The sequence below is a fragment of the Semicossyphus pulcher genome, unplaced genomic scaffold (genome assembly GCF_022749685.1).
Source record: "Semicossyphus pulcher isolate SPU_LCO1_2020_fin unplaced genomic scaffold, fSemPul1.0.p SCAF_4, whole genome shotgun sequence".
In the NCBI taxonomy this organism is placed as follows: domain Eukaryota; kingdom Metazoa; phylum Chordata; class Actinopteri; order Labriformes; family Labridae; genus Semicossyphus; species Semicossyphus pulcher.
The window spans coordinates 8,624,205-8,644,642 of NW_027211715.1; the positions used below are offsets into that span (position 1 = coordinate 8,624,205).

The following is a 20,438-nucleotide window of genomic DNA, read 5'->3' on the forward strand; positions in this document are numbered from 1 at the left end:
CATATAAACACAAAATGTAACAAGTGTCTGGTTTAACAAAAAATCAACTATGTCAAGAAAATACATTAACAACGGTGGTCAAAAGCAGAGCATCCTTCACTTTATAAGGGTAAGGCTAACCTTACCACAACCAGTGCTAATCCCACACTGTAGCCGCTAGCATGGGGCAGTACCGTTACAGATTAGTCGTAGTGATACATTCTCAGACCAATCATTGTGCATGTTGTAAAAGACGTGCCAAATCCCCTTAAGAGTTAGATCAGACAAGGAACTATATTTTTTATTGTGAGCTGTCAGCAAAAAATAGAAATTATAGCTGACTACATCACATGATAGGCATCCAGCTGACGGACAATCTCAAATTAACTCTACTTTGCTTTAGTTTCAGCTAGGAAGCACTAATAGTAGCTGGACAACTCTGATACTGCCAAATATCAGATTGAAGTTTGTCCCTAGCTTCAGTGCATTTCTCAAAACATGGCTACATGACATTTCTTGTGGATTTGTGCAGAGCTCCAGTACGGACAAAGACAAGTTCGCCCTACTTTACAGGTAGCTTAAACTTCATATACATACACCAGTCCAGTCAGATCTTGCCGTAAATTGCAGTCAAAGGAGGTGAGAGGATGGGTTGATGTCTGCTGGTGCTCCCAAGCAGCAGCAGCGTCTCAGAAGAGGTGAGTGCTTGAGCGACTGAATGTGTGGTACTTCCTCTCAAACATGGAGGGCAGATTGACCATAGAGGGGGAATGATGTGCCTGTAAATAAAGACAAGAAGAATAAATTAAAAAAAGGAAAATGTGTGTACGACAGGCGAGAAAAACAAGAGATAGAATGTTAATGACCAATTATGTTGTTAGAGGATCAATGTAGTTAATTAGAACATGACTCTTATTCATGTTTTGGCTGTTCTTCAAATCAGTGAGAAAAATAGGAAACCTGTAGTCCCCAAGGCAATTTCGAGATCACTTTGACATTCTTATACCAAAGTTTAATATAGGAATAAACATGAGCAGCCACATTCATAAAAAGTTGTCATAACTAAAGTTTGATCAGAGATTACTAGTTTCCTCCATATTGCCGTTAGAGAGAGAACATTTGTCATATTTCTGACGCAGAAACAAGACATAAAATACACTGACCAGTCATAACATTATGACCACCTGCCACCCTGACCGGTCTTCGGCTACACAGCCCCATACGCAACAAACTGCAATGCGCTGTGTGCTCTGACACCTTTCTATCAGAACCAGCATTAACTTTATCAGCAATTTGAGCTACAGTAGCTCTTCTGTTTGATCGGAACACACGGGCCAGCATGCAGACCGTGAACACCCCTAAAGAGCTGAAGTTTTGGAGATGCTCTGACCCAGTCGTCTAGCCTTCACAATTTGGCCCTTGTCAAGTCGCTCACATCGTCCATTTTTCCTGCTTCCAACACATCAACTTTGAGGACAAAATGTTCAATTGCTGCCTAACATATCCCACCCACTGACATGGGCCATTGTAACAAGATAATCAATGTTATTGACTTCCCCTGTCAGTGGTCAGAAAGTTTTGGCTGATCGGTGTAGATCTAATTTACAAAATGCACACCTAAGATTTGAGGGCACAGCCTGTTGTACTTGCACAATATAAAATTAAATTAAGATGTCCACCTTTGGGGCATTACATTTTCTACCATGTTTGAAATATACATTTTCAATATATTCTGCTATAACCTGTTATCCTACACAGATAATTCAGACTTGCTTAATGTAAAGCTGCGAACATCCCAAGTAAAGACTAAACCTGTCTGATAATCTGACTGCTCATCTTTGTTGTCCAAATTTTACTGTGTTTCTAGATCTCAGCTGTTACTTTGGTAAGTAAAATGTGAAAATAACTTAACACATAACAAATCAAAAGATTTGTTGTATTTAACCTATTTACGCTTCTTTTTTTTTTAAAGATTATTTTTTTGGCTTTTTTTGCCTTTATTCAGAGGATAGCTGAAGACAGACAGGAAATGTGGGGAGCAGAGAGTGGGGGATGACATGCACCAAATGGATCGGCAGACCGGGAGTCGAACCTGCGATCAGTGCGACGAGGACTGTAGCCTCTATACATGGGACGCCTGCTCTACCAACCGAGCCAAACCAGCGCCCCTATTTACCCTTCTTTTAACCTGAACATGGTAAATGTTCATTCATTCACTTTCCCTAAAAATCTGGTTGAATCGCTGAGTGCAATGAGATATATTGTCATGTGAGCCTTCTAGCTCACAGGCGGAAGTGATTGAGAGTGTGTGTATGTATGAAGGACAAGGTCGGTTTGTGTGCTTCAGCCTTGTTTTAATTAAAGAATGCAAGACAAACGCTGTTACTCTCTGCATTCAAAGCCAAACCTCGGCACTGAACTAATCGACATGCAACCTTTGCCAGCGTAATCACACTTTAGTTGATTTCCACCTGGCTTTTTGTTACACACACACCCACACCCACACAAGTGCACTCTACTTTCTCCTGCACTCTGCTCCAATTAGCTGATGAACAGTAACTAGTAAAAGTAGGCCTTGATTACATGTTAGTTAGTGTTGCTTGAGGGCTTCAGAAATAAAGAGGATGATTAGGACTAAATGAATGAGCAGATTAAAGGTTGCTTTTACTGGAGAAGTGGATGGGGTACAATGCAAATATATCTGACCCTCGCCACACAACAGTCATAACTAAGCTAGCATGATAATGAACGCTTGTTTTTGCCAGTGTGCATGAAAAGGTCTCCATTTTCGATTTAGTCCGTGCACGCACGCGCGCACACGCACGCACGCGCACGCACGCACGCGCACACACACGCGCACACACACGCGCACACACACGCACGCACGCACGCACACACGCACGCACACACGCACGCACACACGCACGCACGCACACACGCACACACGCACACACGCACACACGCACACACACACACACACACACACACACACACACACACACACACACACACACACACACACACACACACACACACACCAAAAGATTGTCCCTGCTTCCAGTGATATATCGCATCAGTGTCATGCAGAGGTGCTTTTACTCTCAACAATAAAGTTTACCCAGATGTGGCTTTTATTGGAGCAAATTAAGAGGGGCTGATCACAACCCTGTCACAGCAACCTTTTACCTGCTCCACGGGCTGTACATCAAACCTGAAGGAGCTCCTCGTTTCAACAGTCTATGACAGACTGCAGGAGGAAAGCAGTGCCTGATTCTGCCTCATCATCATGGCAGTACAAGCAATGGGGCAGGTAAAGGGAAACTTAATTTGTCACTTGCGTTGTCGTGGTTGGTGGCCTTTTTCCCCCCTTTCGTTTCTGTATCGCAAACTAGCTACAAAACTACATTAATTGCATCCCAAAATACGAGTTCAGAAGATGTTATGGACAAGGATAAATTCAGCAGTGTTAAATTTAGCTTGCATTGCATTCTAGTGCATGTATGCACTGTCAGCAAGGCTCTCTGTGAGCAGAAGAACAATGCTCTCTCAGCCAGTGGAACACACACTAAGGAATTTATTACCGGTACTTCGATTCACGACATCTACCATCAACACTGATTGTAAATCCAAATAAAACCTGGGAAATTTTTTACATAAGCTTAGATTGTATTTCAATTCTAATATAAAGGAGTTGTAGTCCACACCAATTACCACCGGCCCACGAAACTACCTCTAGAATCCCAACTTACTGAACAATGGTCAGAGTCCTACAGTAACACACTTTACTGCAGAATTTTGACAGTTAAGACATACAGCAAAATATCAGGAACTGTCTATTGAAACTTATAATCACAGAGTAACACGCAGATGATAGAAGAAGTTCTAAAAACCAAAATGTTTCTTGTAACTAATTTACAATGTATGATTAAAGACAGTGTCTTCACAGACTTCTTCTTCTTATCTTATGGGTAAGACACATACTTCAGGCTGTGTCCCTGCTTTCGTTTTTATTAAAATGTCACAAATTGGGCTATTAAGAGAAGCGTGCAATTCTACTTGAAACATGACTGACAAGAAGAAACCAGACAGCTAATAAAGAGGCTATTGGTGTAACAGCTGCTAGCATACCAGCGCTATACCGTTATAGTGCTGCAAACCATATGTATATAAGGCTGATTCATATACTTAAAACTCTGCAGCACTGCTTTCCATCTGCATCTTTGAAAAGATGTATAGATTTATATAACTACCACCACGACAGAACTGATGAAAGACAACTTGTTCTTGCTGTTACATATTGTATATGAGAAGCATAATCCCCACCCCAATAACTTCATTTCAGGTTTAACCAATTAAGTAATCCTACTCTGAGGTTTTGATCAGTTTAAACTGCAGGGCTGCAGTCTTTTTGGGCTTTGCTGCACCTGCTGTTTGTGTGTAGAGGTGGTCTGGTCTCCAATACTGCCTCCAATAAGTGCGATATAGGCAAGTATGCCACTCAATTGTATGATCTAATACTTTACCATAGAGCCCCCCAAGAATCAAATGGTTTGAGGTAAATTATAGTGTGATCAGTTATGGTTTTAAACCCATATTATGCATATTTTTTGTATGGCACTAGTATTGGAAGGGTACTCTGTATTGGCCAATACTCAGGTCTAGGTATTTTTCTCAGCTGTTTTTACAAGTAAGCAGGTGAATGAGGGTCTGGATGAAGGGCAAAATGTCCTTTTATTTAAAAATATTCCATCCAACATCTGACTAAAACTGAAAACAACTCTTAGTATCCAAGTCTTAAAAGGTTTCCGCGGCTAAAAGTTTGACAATTTACAACGTTTAGAAACACTTGTGCTGTGAGGCAAATCTCCTCTCTGTCTGCCTGATGCCCTCTAACTGCACTGTGAGTCTGCTTCAGTACATGTATTCCACAAAAATGTCAGGGTAGTTAAAAAAGGCAAGCCAGACCTCCAAAATAAGCTGAGGGAAAAAATTCTAGTGACTGCCCTGCTGCATGTATGCACAGCTACCATGCTCCACTACAATGTAAATGGTGAGTGGACTGTACTTATATTATGACGTGTAAAAGCAGCTTCGAGTGGTCACGTCACATTCACCCATTCACACACTGATGGCAAAGGCCTAAGTGCCAATCTCCAATCAAATCTATGTCACCAGGAGCAATTTGGGGCTCAGTGTATTGCCCAAGGACACTTTGACATATGAATGTTGCAGTCAGATCAAACCACCAACCTTCCGATTGAGAGACAACTGACTACCACTGAGCCACAGCCGCCCTGTTGTTATGAACAACGGTTTAGAAATTGCTCGTTTTATTCCTATCTTTCTAATCAAACTTCTATCGTAAGCTTCAGATGTGTAGACAAAACATACTGAAGTCTGTTCTTGTTGTAGCCAGTTGGCAATCTTTCTCTGTTTCTTATTGAATTAGATAAAACTGTGAAACTAATTAATACCAAATAAATAAATATGAACTCCCTCTACGAAATATAATTAAATAAATAAATTCAGTAGGTTGAAACTTTTTAAACCTCTCCTTGAAAATTGCTCTGTAACCATTTTTTAAGGACAGCCGCCTTACCACCTCTCAGACAGGCAAAGTAGTTTTCGTATGAATAGGATGGTTAAAATGTAGGACACATACCAGGTGACCTGCCACCACAAGTTAAACCTCAGATGAGAAGTCAGCCTGCCTCTCATGAATACATTGACATTTTAATTTTAGTGGGCTTTTTTGTATAAACAAGCAAAAACACAAAGATTAAGACATCCAGAATTAAAGGCATGCCTTGACATTTGGATATTTTAATGCAATTCTTTCACTGGCACTGACAATACTTCTTTAAGTTCATTTTAAAGGAACAGTTTAGATTATTTGAAAATCTGAATTCTCTTTTGGGTTTTTTTGTACTTCAATACCTTTATTCAAAACGACATCATCCAAAGTATTCATACTTTTGACAACCCCACTTAACAATGTTCATGGATATGTCAGTTCTTGACAGCAATGTGGGCAACTGCTGACAGAAAAAATGCACATCTATATGTGACAGCATATATTTAAAAGGGACTGTTTTCTGTAGAAGGGAAGCAAGTTTCCACCTCGTCAACACACCTATATCAGCTCTACACCAGCCAAGCTTCATTATAAACTTCTTTATAATACCATTATTAAAACCAGCCACCTTGTGAACATTCCCAGCCACCACTACCACTAACACCAGTTAGTAACCCAGGTGATTCAGAGGAACAGAGCTATTCCAAATCAACCCTTAAAATCTCTGCCCTTACACCTACACACATCCAACTGGGGGGAATAATTCCATACAAGCTTACATATATTTTTCTTAATCTATTCAATCTAATCACTGGAGTTTAGCAGTAGTGCCGCTGTATGGCAGACCATCATTTTAGTAATAACTGATATGATGATCTTTATCTTAGGGTCTCAGCTTCTAAGGAGTTGATTTGGGACTAGAAATGCACCATTGATATTCAGATGTTAAAAGGCTCAAAGAGTTTATGTGGTAAGGATTTGTTTGGAAATAGAAAAAGTGTTGGTGCACTCCAAGAGGAAATTTAAACACAATAATGTTTTCTCACGTCAGGCTGCAGGACTGAGCTTTGCGATGGTTTAGAGCAGAGTCTCCCTGCGAGGACTGGTCAGGACTGTCTTGCGTGGATCCAAAGGGACTAGGTGATCCCTGGATGAATCAGAATGGGTCCTGCTTTTGACACTGACAGGCTGAGGAGCTGGGAACCTTGTCTGAATCCCTACTGAAGGCAGGTGTCTGGGCATTGGATGGCTAGGTTTTGACTGGGAGGTTTTGGTGTTGGTCTGAATGGAGTTTGAGACAGCTGGAATGGAAGTGGCTGTTGGGTGGATTGAAGAGGCTGACTTTTTGGAATTGTAAAGGCCTGTATGAGGTTGAGATGGTTGCGTCGATAATGGAGCATGAAGGATAGACTTGCGTTCTGGGTTGCTTGGGCAATAGATTGGGCCGAGGCTTTGGCTGACCTCGGGGGGGGTGTTGGGGCTGGGGCATTGAGCAGGGTTTTGGGATGGGCTGCAGGGGGTACGCATACAGACAGGGACCCTGGCTCTGATAGGAGGATGGTCCAGAGAGTTGGATCGCTGCACCATAGCACTACTCTTGGCAGAATCATTCAAACTGAACGTTGAGGCAGAGCGAGACATCTAGAGCACATAACAGAGAGGACAAACATATGGAGCAGGGATTTACATATCACGGAAAAGAAAAAAAAAGATGAGACAGGGGGAGAATAGACATGCAGCAAAACAATTCAAATGAGAGGACATTCTCAGAAGTTAAAACAAAAGGCTTTATCTGAAAGAGCATACAAGAAAGAGAGGTAGAGAATATCTGGCCCTTGGTTTTGGTGTCTCTCTATTATTTTTTGTATTTGTCTTTTTTTTGCAAGAAAGATCACAGCTAGAATCTAACCTGGGACGTTGTGGTTATCAGTTTTGCGTCTTAACCACTCAGCCACTTAAGGGTAACTTCCTCTAATTTTAACAAATATCTCTATTCAAAGATCTGCTGCAAATATGTTTTAACAATTATTCTTTAGGGGTTTTGTAATCAACCTGCCAAACACACTCCTTTTATATCCTTACATCATGGACACAAGGTTGGCTAAGTGATTTAACTTTAAACAATTGCCCCCCTCCTTTACCTCTCACTTACATGTTTATTTTCATATGACTCATTTCATAGAATTCTATTAACCATTCGAACACAGGCCATGAAACAAACAAGTTAAGGAAAATATGGATGGAAATGACTAAAATAACTTCCCAGCACATTTAAGAGCACAAGCCCGTTCCCTGTTTTATAATAAAGTTACATCAAAACGACTGACACCGACTGAAAGCTGTCCCATCATATTTTGATCAAGAGATCAATTGCCTGGTTCTCAGCAAAAGGAGAATAAGATGAAGAGAATAGAAAGAAAATAATGAACAGATGGACAGATAGATGGATGGAGAGAGAGCCAACAGCCACCCAGTATTGATCGTGATGCGAAACAAGGTAGAAAAGTGTGTAAACAATTTTGGGGATTAAGGAAACCGTGATTGTTGAAGATACTATTTATAAAGTAAAAAAAGGCAGACATAAACAGTATGTTGGTCTTTTAGTCACAAACAAATTAGATATGAGAGAACAACATGTCCTTTTTATGTGTTAAATAACTAATTATTTTACAAGATACCTACATTTTTGTGTTGGTTGCGTCAGATCAAGACAAACAGAGTGATCAATGAAATAAAAAAGACACTTTTGTTTGTCTATAATGGCAATACAGGTCATGTTGTCTTCCCAGGGACAGACTGATGATTTTTTTCCAGACATGCATGTAAACAGAAACACTTACAGCCAGTGTGGAGCTGCTGCCGATGCGGTTTTCACAACTTAGCCTCTGGCTTTTCTCATCTGGAGTACTGTTGGCCATGAACGCCCTCTGGATCACACGCTTGGGGGTCTTGGTGAAAGAAAAGGCCCGTGTCACCTGGCACACACACACATACCCAATGAATGTTAGTTAGCCATACATTTATGAGGTCATGTGTTATTTTTGCATGGAAATATTGGATTTTATACCACTGTATTTTGAGTATCTGTAAATAGTACTTGGTATTGAACACTGCGAAGACCAATTATACAACATGACATGTTCCAAACACAGTAACATGTCTGTTTTTTTTTGTTTTGTTTGAGAACCATCTGTGCCTGGCATCACATAGTGAAAACAACACTTGCAAAAGCTTTCATAAACAAGTATAGTTTGTTAAATAATTATATTCGATTTATCAATAAGGTCAATTTATTGTAATTAATACAATACAAGATACATATGCTGCCTTTCCATATTAAGAGACCAAGATATGTAGTGGATAGGACCATTTACAGTTAAAATATAAGCTTGACAGCGCTCTCTGTTGGGAAAAAAAAAAGAATGTCAAGAAGACATTTCTAAATGATCTCACACATATTTTAGGCATTTCTCTACTGACATTTCTTGTTACTTGCTTGAAAACATTCATGTCTATACCAAAATACCTGTAATAAGCTATCCGTCATTATTATTATTGATCTGGAACCAGAAGTTCTACTATTAAAATAGTGACTTTGCTGTTTAAAGTTAGAAGATCTCGAAGATATGGTGATAAATGATGATTGCGGGGGCACACTTCCCAGATATCCAGAAAGTGTTGCATGTGTGACGCCCACAGTTGGCTCTTGATTTTCCTCGCTGTTGGTTGCTTTCCTTTTTAGACTGTTTTCCTTCATCTGAGTCTCCAAGTTGTTTTTTTTTCTTTGGATTTGTATCTGTAGTCATCGATCTTTTTTTTTTGTTCAGCCACAGTCGATTACTGTTTACTCGCAACACTTGCAGAGACCAGAAAAACAGCCGCTTTACACACAAGTGTGCTCCGCCCACCCTCTGGCAGACAATTCACTGCTGGCTGATGGAAAACGGTTCACTAACTGGGCGCCACTTGTGATTTTTTCCACGTCGCCACAGACACCCAAGTCCGTAATACTGCAAATGCAAAGGCTTTCATCAGTGGGCCATCGGCTCAATACCCATTGTGTAACCTCATTCAGCGATGGATAGTGAGTTAACAGACATTTATTTTAATGAAAATCGTCGAGATTATCACTTTAAATAGAAATGTCCACTTTATCAAGTAAACACTTGAATTCTTTCAGATTGATTGCTGAGTTTTGATTCTTTGATTAGATTAGCGTTAGCTGAGTACTCCAAATAATGGAAATTGTTAAGATTTTGAAGTTCTGTTTTTGTACAAATCAGGAGTGCTATAACCGCCACACCAAAACATGACTCTATGTTCAGACTGCAGAAGTGGGAAAGGGCTAACAGATGAGACAGGCAGAATAATGAGCACTAGATTTATAAAAAAAAAAAAAAAAAAGGGCCATTTTCAGTGCTAGCCTTAAAAGGTGAGAGTTAAGATATGGGCACCCCAGCTTTCTTAGCTTCCACAAAGCTATTAGCCTCTTTGACAGCTACTGAGAAGGATCAGTATCTGAGAAGTCATGGTGTTTTATAAGAGGCAGAACATTTTGCTGGTAGTGTTACCATTATATGCAATTATGATTTTGACACTTTTATCTGTGTATTTACGTAGTAGTCACAGTTATACATGCAAACCTATTTCGCAAACAGATAACACTGTTGACCTCTTACAATACAGTAACCTTAAAAACAGCCAAATAAGCACTCAGAAAAAGCAGATAATTTTGCATCGCCAAGAAATAGAGAAATTGGTGGAATGACTGGAAAGATAGTCTGGCCCATAACTTTTTTTTAACCTCTCAACTTTCACTGCTCTCAGTTGTTCACTCAAATGTTTCCATAAGCAGCTTTAAAAATCAGATTAACCAATTTTTCCACACACTGTTGGACAATTTCACATGTTCCATCTTCTGGATCCAAAGATTCTTTCAGGCAGTATCATGCTTCTGTTATGTTAAATATTAAAAGGCTTTAGCTGCCCTCTCCGGAGAAGCTGGGAAGAGCAGCAAAAAAAAGAAAATAAAGAATACAAGAAACTAACAGATTTCAATCCCAGCCCACAGTTTTATGACTGCACAATGAAATTGAGGGGAAAGGTCTGCACTAAATGTCTTAGGGAAATGTGCTTATTCATAGTTCTGCATAATTAAGCATGAAATTATTTGCATATGATCTAGACAACAATTTATAAAGTACTGAAAGTATAAACAAGCGCTCTATCCGAATGTTGGGTTGACTCAGACACTGCACTGCAAGTCCGTTAGTCTCTCCTGTACGGCGGCTGACAGCTCTGTCAGATGAAGAGTCAACCGCAACCATTCAAAACTAACTCAGCCAACACTGCTTGTATTATGCTTTGCCTTTGTATTGTTTTTGTATGCATTGCCATATGTAAAGCGGAACTGGAAAAGGTGCTGTTAGGGAGATTAATCATAAAATAACGGATTCTTCCGCCTTTACCTTTTTAGAAGTTTTCTTAATGGCCCTGGAGGCTTTGCTCAGGGTGCTGTCCATATCCTTGGTGCTGACCTGTAGTGAGTCTGGGTCTGTACACTGAATCATGTCCTCCTGGTTATAAGAGAAAAAACAATACAGCCGTAAAATCAATATAATAAATCATGACTTGAAGTGTGCAATTCATGTAATCAATACCAATAGATACATTATGCTTAGCTACAAAAATAGTTGCAAGAGGCAATCTGTAGTAGGGCTCACACAAACACAAAGACACACACACAGTCTTTATTTCTCTCTCCCCCGCACCCTGCAGTGGGCTTGTTAACAAGCAGGGCTCTATCTCGTTGGTATTCACATTGCAGCGCTGACCCAGTGAAAACAGCATTAGGAATGCAGCTGTGAGGTGGCAGGCAGACAAGAGGCAAACATCGCCCCCTGCTGCTTGCTCTGACAAATACAGCTGGCAGTCTCCATAGTTTCCTAAAACCATGAAAGGATGCGGGTGGCAATATTCTGTATTTTTTTTTTATCTCAAAGAAATCCTAAAACAAGACCAAAACTAACTAGGAATTGCCACTTGTAATTATTGCCGGATTGTTACTGCAGTTGTTTTTTTTTTACGATGCTATGAGTTGTTTTGATGTTTTGATATATTAAAAACGTACTAATGAGCACACTCTGTAACATATTTCTTTCTTACCATAAACACACATTCTTAAAGTACCATATGACTATATCCCAAATATGCTGTCCTGCTGCCAGAAATACTCAGTGGAAAAGCCAATAAGTATTAATTCAAAGCCACTGTGCCCACACAAAACCAAACTGCCCATACTACAGCACTGGTTGTTTCTCCATAAACTGCTGTTAACAGAGCTGCTAAGCTTCCTTTCCTGCCTGTGGATCCACCAAACTTCCTTCTTTTTTATAGTGCTCATGTGCTCATGTGTGGCTACTTACTGAATCAGCCCTGCAGATGGTATTGGCGACATGGCGGCAAAGTGTTCGCAGCCAGGCGCTTTTAACTGTTTCCTCTCCAGCCAGTTGGAAGCTGAACAACAAGTTCTCCTGTTCAGTCGGAGGCCGAACCACCAAGGCGAATGCATTCACACACTCTGAAGGGAGGGTGCAAAAGGGGGATATATGGACAAATGTTAGAGTTACACAATAAAGGGTAGAAGGGGAAATCAGCCAGTAAAGAGATTGAGATGAAGAGAATGAGATAGAAACAAGAAACAGTGTTGGATGGGGAGAAAGAGAAGAGAAACAGATGGAAAGATAAGAGCAGACAGAAGTGGTGGAAGAAAGAAAACCATGGAAGACAAGTCAACTTTAGTGCTTCACCCAAATTCTGCAAACATCAATCATACTTTCCTGTATAAAGAAAGCCTTTGTCTCTGAACAATATGTTCTCACACCAAACTAAAGTGGAACACAAAATAAAGGCAACAACACACTATGTAAGAAACACTTGCTTTCAGACCCCTTCAGTTGCCCAGCGTGTAATACTGTATTCTGATAAATGGAGGCCGTCTTAAGCAGGTAAAACACAAGATTTTTGCAGAGTTAGGGCCTGTGTGCACTAACAGCGTTATTTGTGCTGGCAGCGACTACTTTCTATACGAAACTAATGAAGTTCAGGGTTTTCAAAACCATACTCGGTGTCAGCTGTATTTTGTCACTACGCTCACAGCGCTCTCAGCTGAAAATAGTTCAAGTTATAGAACACCATTGCACTCGCCAATGTCACTTTTCCCTCACTGACCACTCATAATCGGGAAGGGGTGGGACTTCCTATAGCAACCTGTCCACAATAATGGCAGAGGAGAAACTAATCCTCCCAGCCTTTTCCTGGCATGGTTTATCTCACACACCTCATTTTTTTCAAGGGTACAATTTCCAGGTCTAGAGCTGTTGCTAATGCCACGACACGATTCCTTTCCATTGTTTTAAGTTTTCTTTGCAAAACTTTCTTGAATAAAAGCAAAATATGAACCATATACAGAGCGGAAGTGCTGCAAGACAGCTTTCAGAACCTAGCAACAGTAAGCGCCTGTGAGAAGCGCTCTGAAATTTTGAGTTTGAGGATGCTGCCATTGCAAAAAATGCCACAGGCTCTAAAGGAGGGACAATTCCACTTGATGCCATATAAAACCAGAAGAGGATGTGCAGCTGTGAATCTCTGCATCATACTTGTTAGCTGCCATGTGCCTTAATGCTGCCCCCATTCTCCTGTCAAGGTTCAATAAAGGTTCCGTTTCTCTGTGGCTTTTTAAGTATTGGTACATCTTTTGGTTGTTATTCTGGGATTCTGATGGTTACCATTTGACTTTTCTTTGTTCTGCACTTCAAAATTCTATTTTAGTAAAATATTGTGAAAGCAGTCTATAAATTGCCCTCAAAATATTACACATTGTCCTAAAAATAAAAATAAAAAAGTCCACTACTTTCAGTGTGTAATGTAAAGCAGGGCGTGTCAACAGATGTAATATACATTTTATTTTTTTTTTATTTTTTTTTTTTTATAAATAATCTTGAAAAAAAGACCATAGAGCACGCTCATATGAATGCAGATGAAGTGATGAGCAAAAACTTCATTTGTTTTCAGAGTTTGCATGTTGTCACTATCTTACCCTCTGTGTCCTGCAGGTCCAACACTCTTCGGATCTGGGATAGTGGCATGAGTGCAATGTGTTTGAGCGGGGGCGGTGGTCTCGTTTGACCCAGCGGACTCTTAAATGTATTGATCACCTTGTGTCGCTTCCTCGCAATCTGCAGACACAAACCAACAAACACAAGCACAAAATGAGACAGCAACTTTGAAGGTAAATGTGAATGAAGACAACTTCCAATTAACATCCAAGATATGAGAGTGTGTGTTTGAGGGTTTGTGTGTGTGTGTCCTTGCAGGTCTAAAATTGTGTGTGGGTGCATTTTGCAGTGTGTGGGTGAAGCTATCGGTTACTTGGCAATAAATCAATGAGGCCTTCATAGAGGTAAACGATGCAACTCATTAATGCCACATTAATTAGATGCTGAGAAAGACGAAAGAGAGAGGAGGGAGGGAGGAGGACAGAGAGATGGGGGAGAGGATAAAACAGGTCACTACATCGTAGGTCATTGTTATTTTGACAGTTTAAGTGAGAGGGGTGAGAGTAATTATATGAATGCAAGAGTTAATCAATGATTAGCAATGATGGAGAGGAGCTGAAGTGAGGCCACCCACTCTAACATAATATTCACTCAGTATAAATACATTTAGGACTACATGGAAAATTGTCAGAAAGCTTGTTCAACCCACACACACCAACACACACGCACAGAGGCTAATTAGGAGGTGTCGCTGACACTCCTGATTCAGCGTAGCCACCCACCTCCTCTCTTTCATGATTGCCTGCCCTGTTCTTAGGCTGCCCCTTTGCTAATTAACACACACAGCCTGCGTCAGCAGTGATAGACTGTACATACATGAATTGATCACCTATTCAATCTTGCTACGCAGCAAAAGGCCCCTTTCCTCCGTACCAATGAATGTGCACATGGATCTCAGCGTGTGTTTAGGGACATGCTGAGATCCATGCTGAGTCTCCCCGAACAAACATGGTACAGGAAAAGAACTGTTAGTAAAATGATACCAGAGTTTAAATTGGTAACAAATTTAAACTCTGGTATATATATATATCTATATAAATAACTTGCATACTATTTTCATTTCAAATACATAACATAAAGATACAGTATATTTTTTTAGATATCATTGTGTCTTTATGCTGTTATATAAAAACAAACTCAATTTAAAACTACTAGACTAAACTAAAAGAAGATAAACACATAAATGTGACTGTTAACACAATTGTTGACTGACACTGTATACAGGTAAAGCATTCACTCTGCCTGCTTATGTTCCACATATATGCAGATAGACAAAAAAAATAAAAATAATGTTGGGTCCAGTTGAGATGTCCAATAGAGTGTATAGTGTTTACATGCAAGTCAGTGGGGAGCATGCTCGATTTAAATGGTAACAATATTCTTGATATAACGCCATATTCTCTCCCCTGTCATTATGTAAATCATCTAATGCAATATAGAGTTTTATTAAAGCAGCTAACGCATTTAAGCTATAGAGCTGATAACTGCTAGCTTGCTAGTGAATTGCAAAGAAGAGACTGTTTTTCCGAGTACACACCTTCACTGGAAGCAAAGATAGTAGTTCATTACCATTTTAAATGCTGCCTTTTAGCCTTGCAAGGATGCAGCAGAGGCAGTAATGATCATTACATATTTACATACCCTGGGAAACACAGAATTTGCCCATTTGTCTCTAAAAAAAATGAAAATAACTTTAAACCATTAATTTTGCCATTTTAAATACACATAAGGTGGAAGAAGAGTTGAATTATGTGTGAATGTGTGAGGTTGGTCAAAAGGTAATTGGTGGTGTTGCATGCATTCTCACCTCAAGGCAGTCATTAAAGAGGAAGAGCGTCACATGTTCCCCACGGTCACATGGCTGGTCTCCCAGGGCAATTGTTTCTACTCTGTAAACCAGGCTGCGATGGGAGGACAGCAAGTTGGCCTGCAGAAAAGACAAAATGCAAGAGGAAACAGAATATTGGTGGCTGAAGGTAAAACTAATTAAACTTATATTTATAGTTATATTTGCCACATTTATAGAGAAAACGAGGTATACATGGGAGATATTGTGATACAAGAAAATTGGAAGGTAGAATGAAATTAGATTGAAAGCTTGTGGATAAAGAACTAGTGACAGGAGTTTAAGTCTTCCTATTGGAACATTTCTATATAATTTCTACTATTTCTTCAAAAGTTCAATCAAATAGTCCTTAGTTAAGGGAATTTAAACATCCATATTCTTATAAGAAACCATGTAATAGCGACATTCTTACTGTTTCCTACATCAATAAAACAGTAAAAACATTAATTAATTGTAATGGAAAAATACACTAACTAACTAAGGCTTTATTGACCGATTGTCTATACCAACATGCAAAACCTTAGAATTTCAGTTGTTTGTCAGCACATGTCTACACAACCACAGGATTGCAAACAATTGCAAAAACTTACAGGACAGCCATCAACTTCATAAACAACATCAAAGATCTGCTTCTGGCCTTCAGTCTTCCTCTTGTCCTCGTTGATGTGACTGGTAGGGAAGGAAAGGAAGACAGGAGATTAAAGAATGGAAGAAAAGTATTTTATATCGTTCATGTCAGTGGTGCTGATACAACAACTTTGATGATCCATCACTTGTCTTAGTTGTTCAAGAAAAAAGCTGACTCAACCTTCTCATGTATGGAGACAAAGAAAATTTAATTAAATTCCTAAATTTTTAAGAATTTAATTTACCAATGAATCAACACAAGCTCTGACATGTGGTCTTTAGTTGATCAGGAACTCAAAGTTATTTGACTAAAGTAACAATAAGATTCAAGGTTTTATATTTTTGAAGTATCTCAACTGCTTCTTATCTCTTTGCTGATTTTGTCCTGTACATGCTTAAGTGGTCGGACTCACTATTTAACAACTATTATATAACTATATACAACAAACAATGCACTATTTTACTTGCCCAGAAATTACCCATAGGAGCTTCATGCTAAAACACAAACTTCCAAAATAAGTTGCACCGGACATCAACTGACTTTAACCTGCCAGTAGGGTCCAGTGTAATGTCCAATTGAGACGATTGTCTGGAGCATTCACACAGAGCCAGTAGGCAGGCCGATGATGTTGTTGATGTTGCAGTGTACCTACTTAGTATTTTTTCTGCTTGCCTGTATATTGCTTTCCTTGATATTGAGCCTATGTCCAAAATAATGTTACAGAAAGAGGAGAAGGAAGCTTGTCTACCCATATGCCCCCTGACCTCACAGAAAATCTCCTGCAGTGTTCTTAATCGTGGAAAGAGCAACTCTGGACAGTGTACAGACCTGATTCTCCAAAAATGTCACATGTGAAATGTGTGAAAACAACAATATTCAACTCAGCAATCCAAATAAGTGTTGGGTGAAGTGTACCAAACTTGCACCTATTGTAAAAGTCACGTGGTTGTTTTGACTACAGCTGAAAGGACTTGAGCAAACCGTGACATGGTCCTATGATTTAAAAATATTGCAAGCAGTTCACCAAATTCTGGTCTCAGATATGTCAAGGCTTTAAAATCTTCTCAAACAAAACCATAGCTGAAATCACCCATTTCTAGCCAATTATTACGAGTGAACATACAGTATATAATGGTCAAGACATAGTATGATAAGACTTATAAATGATAAAACAATGCTGGCTGTGTGATCATTTCAAAAGAAAGTAAGAGTAAGGTCATGCCAACTCACGTCATAACTTCTCTCAGAGACTCAATTGCTTTCTCCAGTGTTATCTTGTCAGGGTTGTCATCTGACGTATGCTTCTTTATGTCTGCAATGGTGGAAGAAAGGGAAAATTTATCAAGAAGAAGACAGTCAGGAGGAGATGAAAATCATGTAGAGAAAGGTGAGTGAAAAAGAACAGAGAGAAAAGAAATTACAGAAAGGTATCAACAGGAGATAATGGAGGAAGGAGACCACTATGGAAGGACAAAGATAAGAAGGAAAAGACAAGAAGGAATGTAATTAGCACAAGAAATTAGTTTTGTTTTTACAAAGGAGTGTGTAAGTGTGTGTGTTACCATTAAGAAGAAGGGCCACACTGGGCAGTCTCTGTACAGGTCTGATGAGAAGCTCCACCAGTGTCTGCCTGCCACACTCTGGCTTGGATTGGTTGATCTGTAAAACGAGAGTATTAGAGTGACAGCAAGTTTCTGTATACTTCAGACTTTTGAAAAAACTATTGAACGTTAATTTCAGTTTTTCTCAGATTTCTGCTATCACGGAAAGCTTTCTCTGTCTGAAAAAAAAAAAAGTTGTCATGCACATTTCAAGGTCCAGAAATCACCAGTCTCTAGAAGAGATCTAAAAGAGAGACCTTTTTTTCTAAACCCCTACTGAGTTTATGGAAGCCATGTTTTCATTTATGTGACATTTAAGAAATTAACTTGCTTGAGTTGCTGAGCTTGGTAGGTTTCAAGGCACAGAAAAAGCAACTTTTCTATATCAGTTATGAACCAAGGCTTGGGGAATCCCAAAAATTGACAAAGATAAATGAAGGGGCACAAAAAGGAATAAGAAATGATAAGAAAAATATGCTTTGTTGTTCTGACTTTTCTACTTTTGCTACATTCATATCAAATACTGCATACCAGACCTCAGAAAAAATGTCAAATGAAAATCCTGCCAAACTGTAAGAAAAAAACAAAAACAATGTGGCATTTTAAAGATGTGTGGGACCAAACAGATTGGGAAACACTGTTCTTGACATTGTGAAAGGGATAAATTAAGTTAACTGTTTGCTGATTGACAAGGTGTTGTAGTGTTGCTGTGATGAACTATAATACAACATAAGGTTCTCCTGTTTGTTTGATTTTTCGCCACAACTTAAAAGTCCCTTGTGCAAAATGCACCTGTATGGCCATCAACCACTCAAACATACAAACACAAAATACAAATAGAGTCCTACCTTGAGAAAAGCATGGAAACGCGGCTTTTGTTTCTCACATCGAACAATAGTCTCCTTGCTCATTTCAAAAAAGTTGACAAAGGGTGGGTAGGCCTTCACCAGCTCTCTAGACTGGAGAGAGAGAAGACTAGTCAGAAGCATCCAGCAGAAGATAAACAAAAACAAGAATGAGGATTCATCCTTCACACACTCGTTTCCCTCTCTATAAAGTAGATCACTACTCACAATCCCTCATTACCACATTCCTGCCGTACAATGCTATGACCTTCTTTTTTTGGTGAACTTGAAAAGGTGAGCCACTGTTTATTGCATTAAGTATAAAACTAAGCTTATCAAACTTGTACAAATTAAGGTTGAATCAAAGCAATTGAATCAAAGAATCTAGCCTATGATGCTATTTAACAAAGTACCACATGGTAATTATCCCTGAAGCAAAAACCTTGCCTCAAATTGTTTTAGTAATTCACAAATAAATACCCAATCCATGCGAGCATGTAGTGGGGTCCTCAAGCTGAGGAATTGAAACAGCTCTTGATCAATGGTTTTGACCTTTTCCAGCGATTGTCGAAATTGACTGCATCCTATACTTCTTGCTTGATAGAAGATTTAACTTTTTAAACTATTCATATTTCCACAAAGCAGCAAAACTTCCGTATTACATACTGAACCACTGCAGAGAGGTGAACAGCAACAGAAAACTAGCCATACGTTTGTGCTTTTTTGTATAAACATGCAAATTTAAAAAAAAAATAAACATACGGATACGGTAGGGATTTGTTTGTACTCACATATTTGAGAATGATGTCTCCTACACTCTTGTCCTCTGACCAGTCCGACAGGAGTTCCTCAAGATCACTCTGATGAACAAACAAAAAGTAACAAAAACTCTTCTTACTTAAAAATAACACCACTAAATATTTTAGTCACACTTATAACATAGGTAACACCTATGTTTTGATATGTATATAGTTTAGGAAACGCTACCTTGATTCTGGTGTGAACATCATAGATGTCTGGGATGCAGCCAAATATTGTCTTAATTTCCTCTTGGGCCAGGATGGGTCCACCAACCTGCCCCTCTTTTTCCAAAGGAATCTTGAAAAGCTGTAAATAAAAACCGATATGAACGAAGTGCATTAACTCATGCTTACATTATGCACAAAAATAAAACATCAGTGAGCAATACTCAAAGCCCTGGCATCACTTTCTGCATGTCAGTCAACAAGATGTTAGTGTTGGAGGGTCATTTCACAAGTAATGTTCCATTTTTTGGTCCAAAACCAAAGATAAAATGACACATTGACGCCTTTAAGTTCTTGTTCTCTTTATATTCACACTTACTAACCGAAAAACTAAATAAGGGCAGTAAACATGGTATCATGGAGACTAAAAACTCATTCACTGGGCAGTTTTGGCACCTGTCATCCATGGGTAGAAACAAGATAAAATAATGTGTTGTATCGCAATATTAGGGGAGGGAATTACATTTTTTTTCACTCTCTTTTTATCTTTGGGCAAACTTATCAAATACATGAAAAAGAAGAAGCTTAACACAGGTATGTTTCAACCCCTTTTCACTTTCACTTCACTTTAGGTTACTCGGTGAGACCAACTGAAAAGGTCTGTAACTGGCATCCAATCTGTTTTGCTTTAAACCCAACAAAACACTGTAAGTTACAACAATATAGAAAAGAAAACAAAAAGTGTCTTCACAGGCTGGTGGGCAAAACTGAGCCCATGACCTTAAAAATGAAAGGTAGAGGTCTTGACAGTTCCACTTAGTTAGCCCTGACTGCAGTCATATACAAATTTCAGTCGGTCTAACTTGTTAGGGGAGGGTCCTG

The 20,438-nt window shown here is 39.3% G+C and overlaps 1 protein-coding gene across 3 annotated transcripts in view; it reads right to left on the reverse strand.

Annotated features, from left to right (window-relative positions):
* Nucleotides 1–621: 621 nt before the first annotated feature.
* Nucleotides 622–20,438, reverse strand: part of ect2 (epithelial cell transforming 2) — a 35,953-nt gene continuing 16,136 nt past the window's right edge. For 2 of the 3 annotated variants that reach the window (XM_069680143.1, XM_069680142.1), the window contains exons 12-23: nt 19,579–19,698; nt 19,383–19,451; nt 18,595–18,705; nt 17,708–17,804; nt 17,376–17,457; nt 16,108–16,186; nt 15,479–15,598; nt 13,653–13,791; nt 11,980–12,134; nt 11,023–11,130; nt 8,395–8,529; nt 622–758 (exon numbers count right to left, since the gene is read on the reverse strand). In XM_069680143.1, the coding sequence (XP_069536244.1) occupies nt 669–758; nt 8,395–8,529; nt 11,023–11,130; nt 11,980–12,134; nt 13,653–13,791; nt 15,479–15,598; nt 16,108–16,186; nt 17,376–17,457; nt 17,708–17,804; nt 18,595–18,705; nt 19,383–19,451; nt 19,579–19,698 (1,305 nt within the window). In that variant the 3' untranslated portion in view covers nt 622–668. Of the gene's footprint in view, nt 759–6,600; nt 7,196–8,394; nt 8,530–11,022; nt 11,131–11,979; nt 12,135–13,652; nt 13,792–15,478; nt 15,599–16,107; nt 16,187–17,375; nt 17,458–17,707; nt 17,805–18,594; nt 18,706–19,382; nt 19,452–19,578; nt 19,699–20,438 lie in introns of all 3 variants that reach the window. The other variant, XM_069680141.1, reaches the window with a different exon arrangement.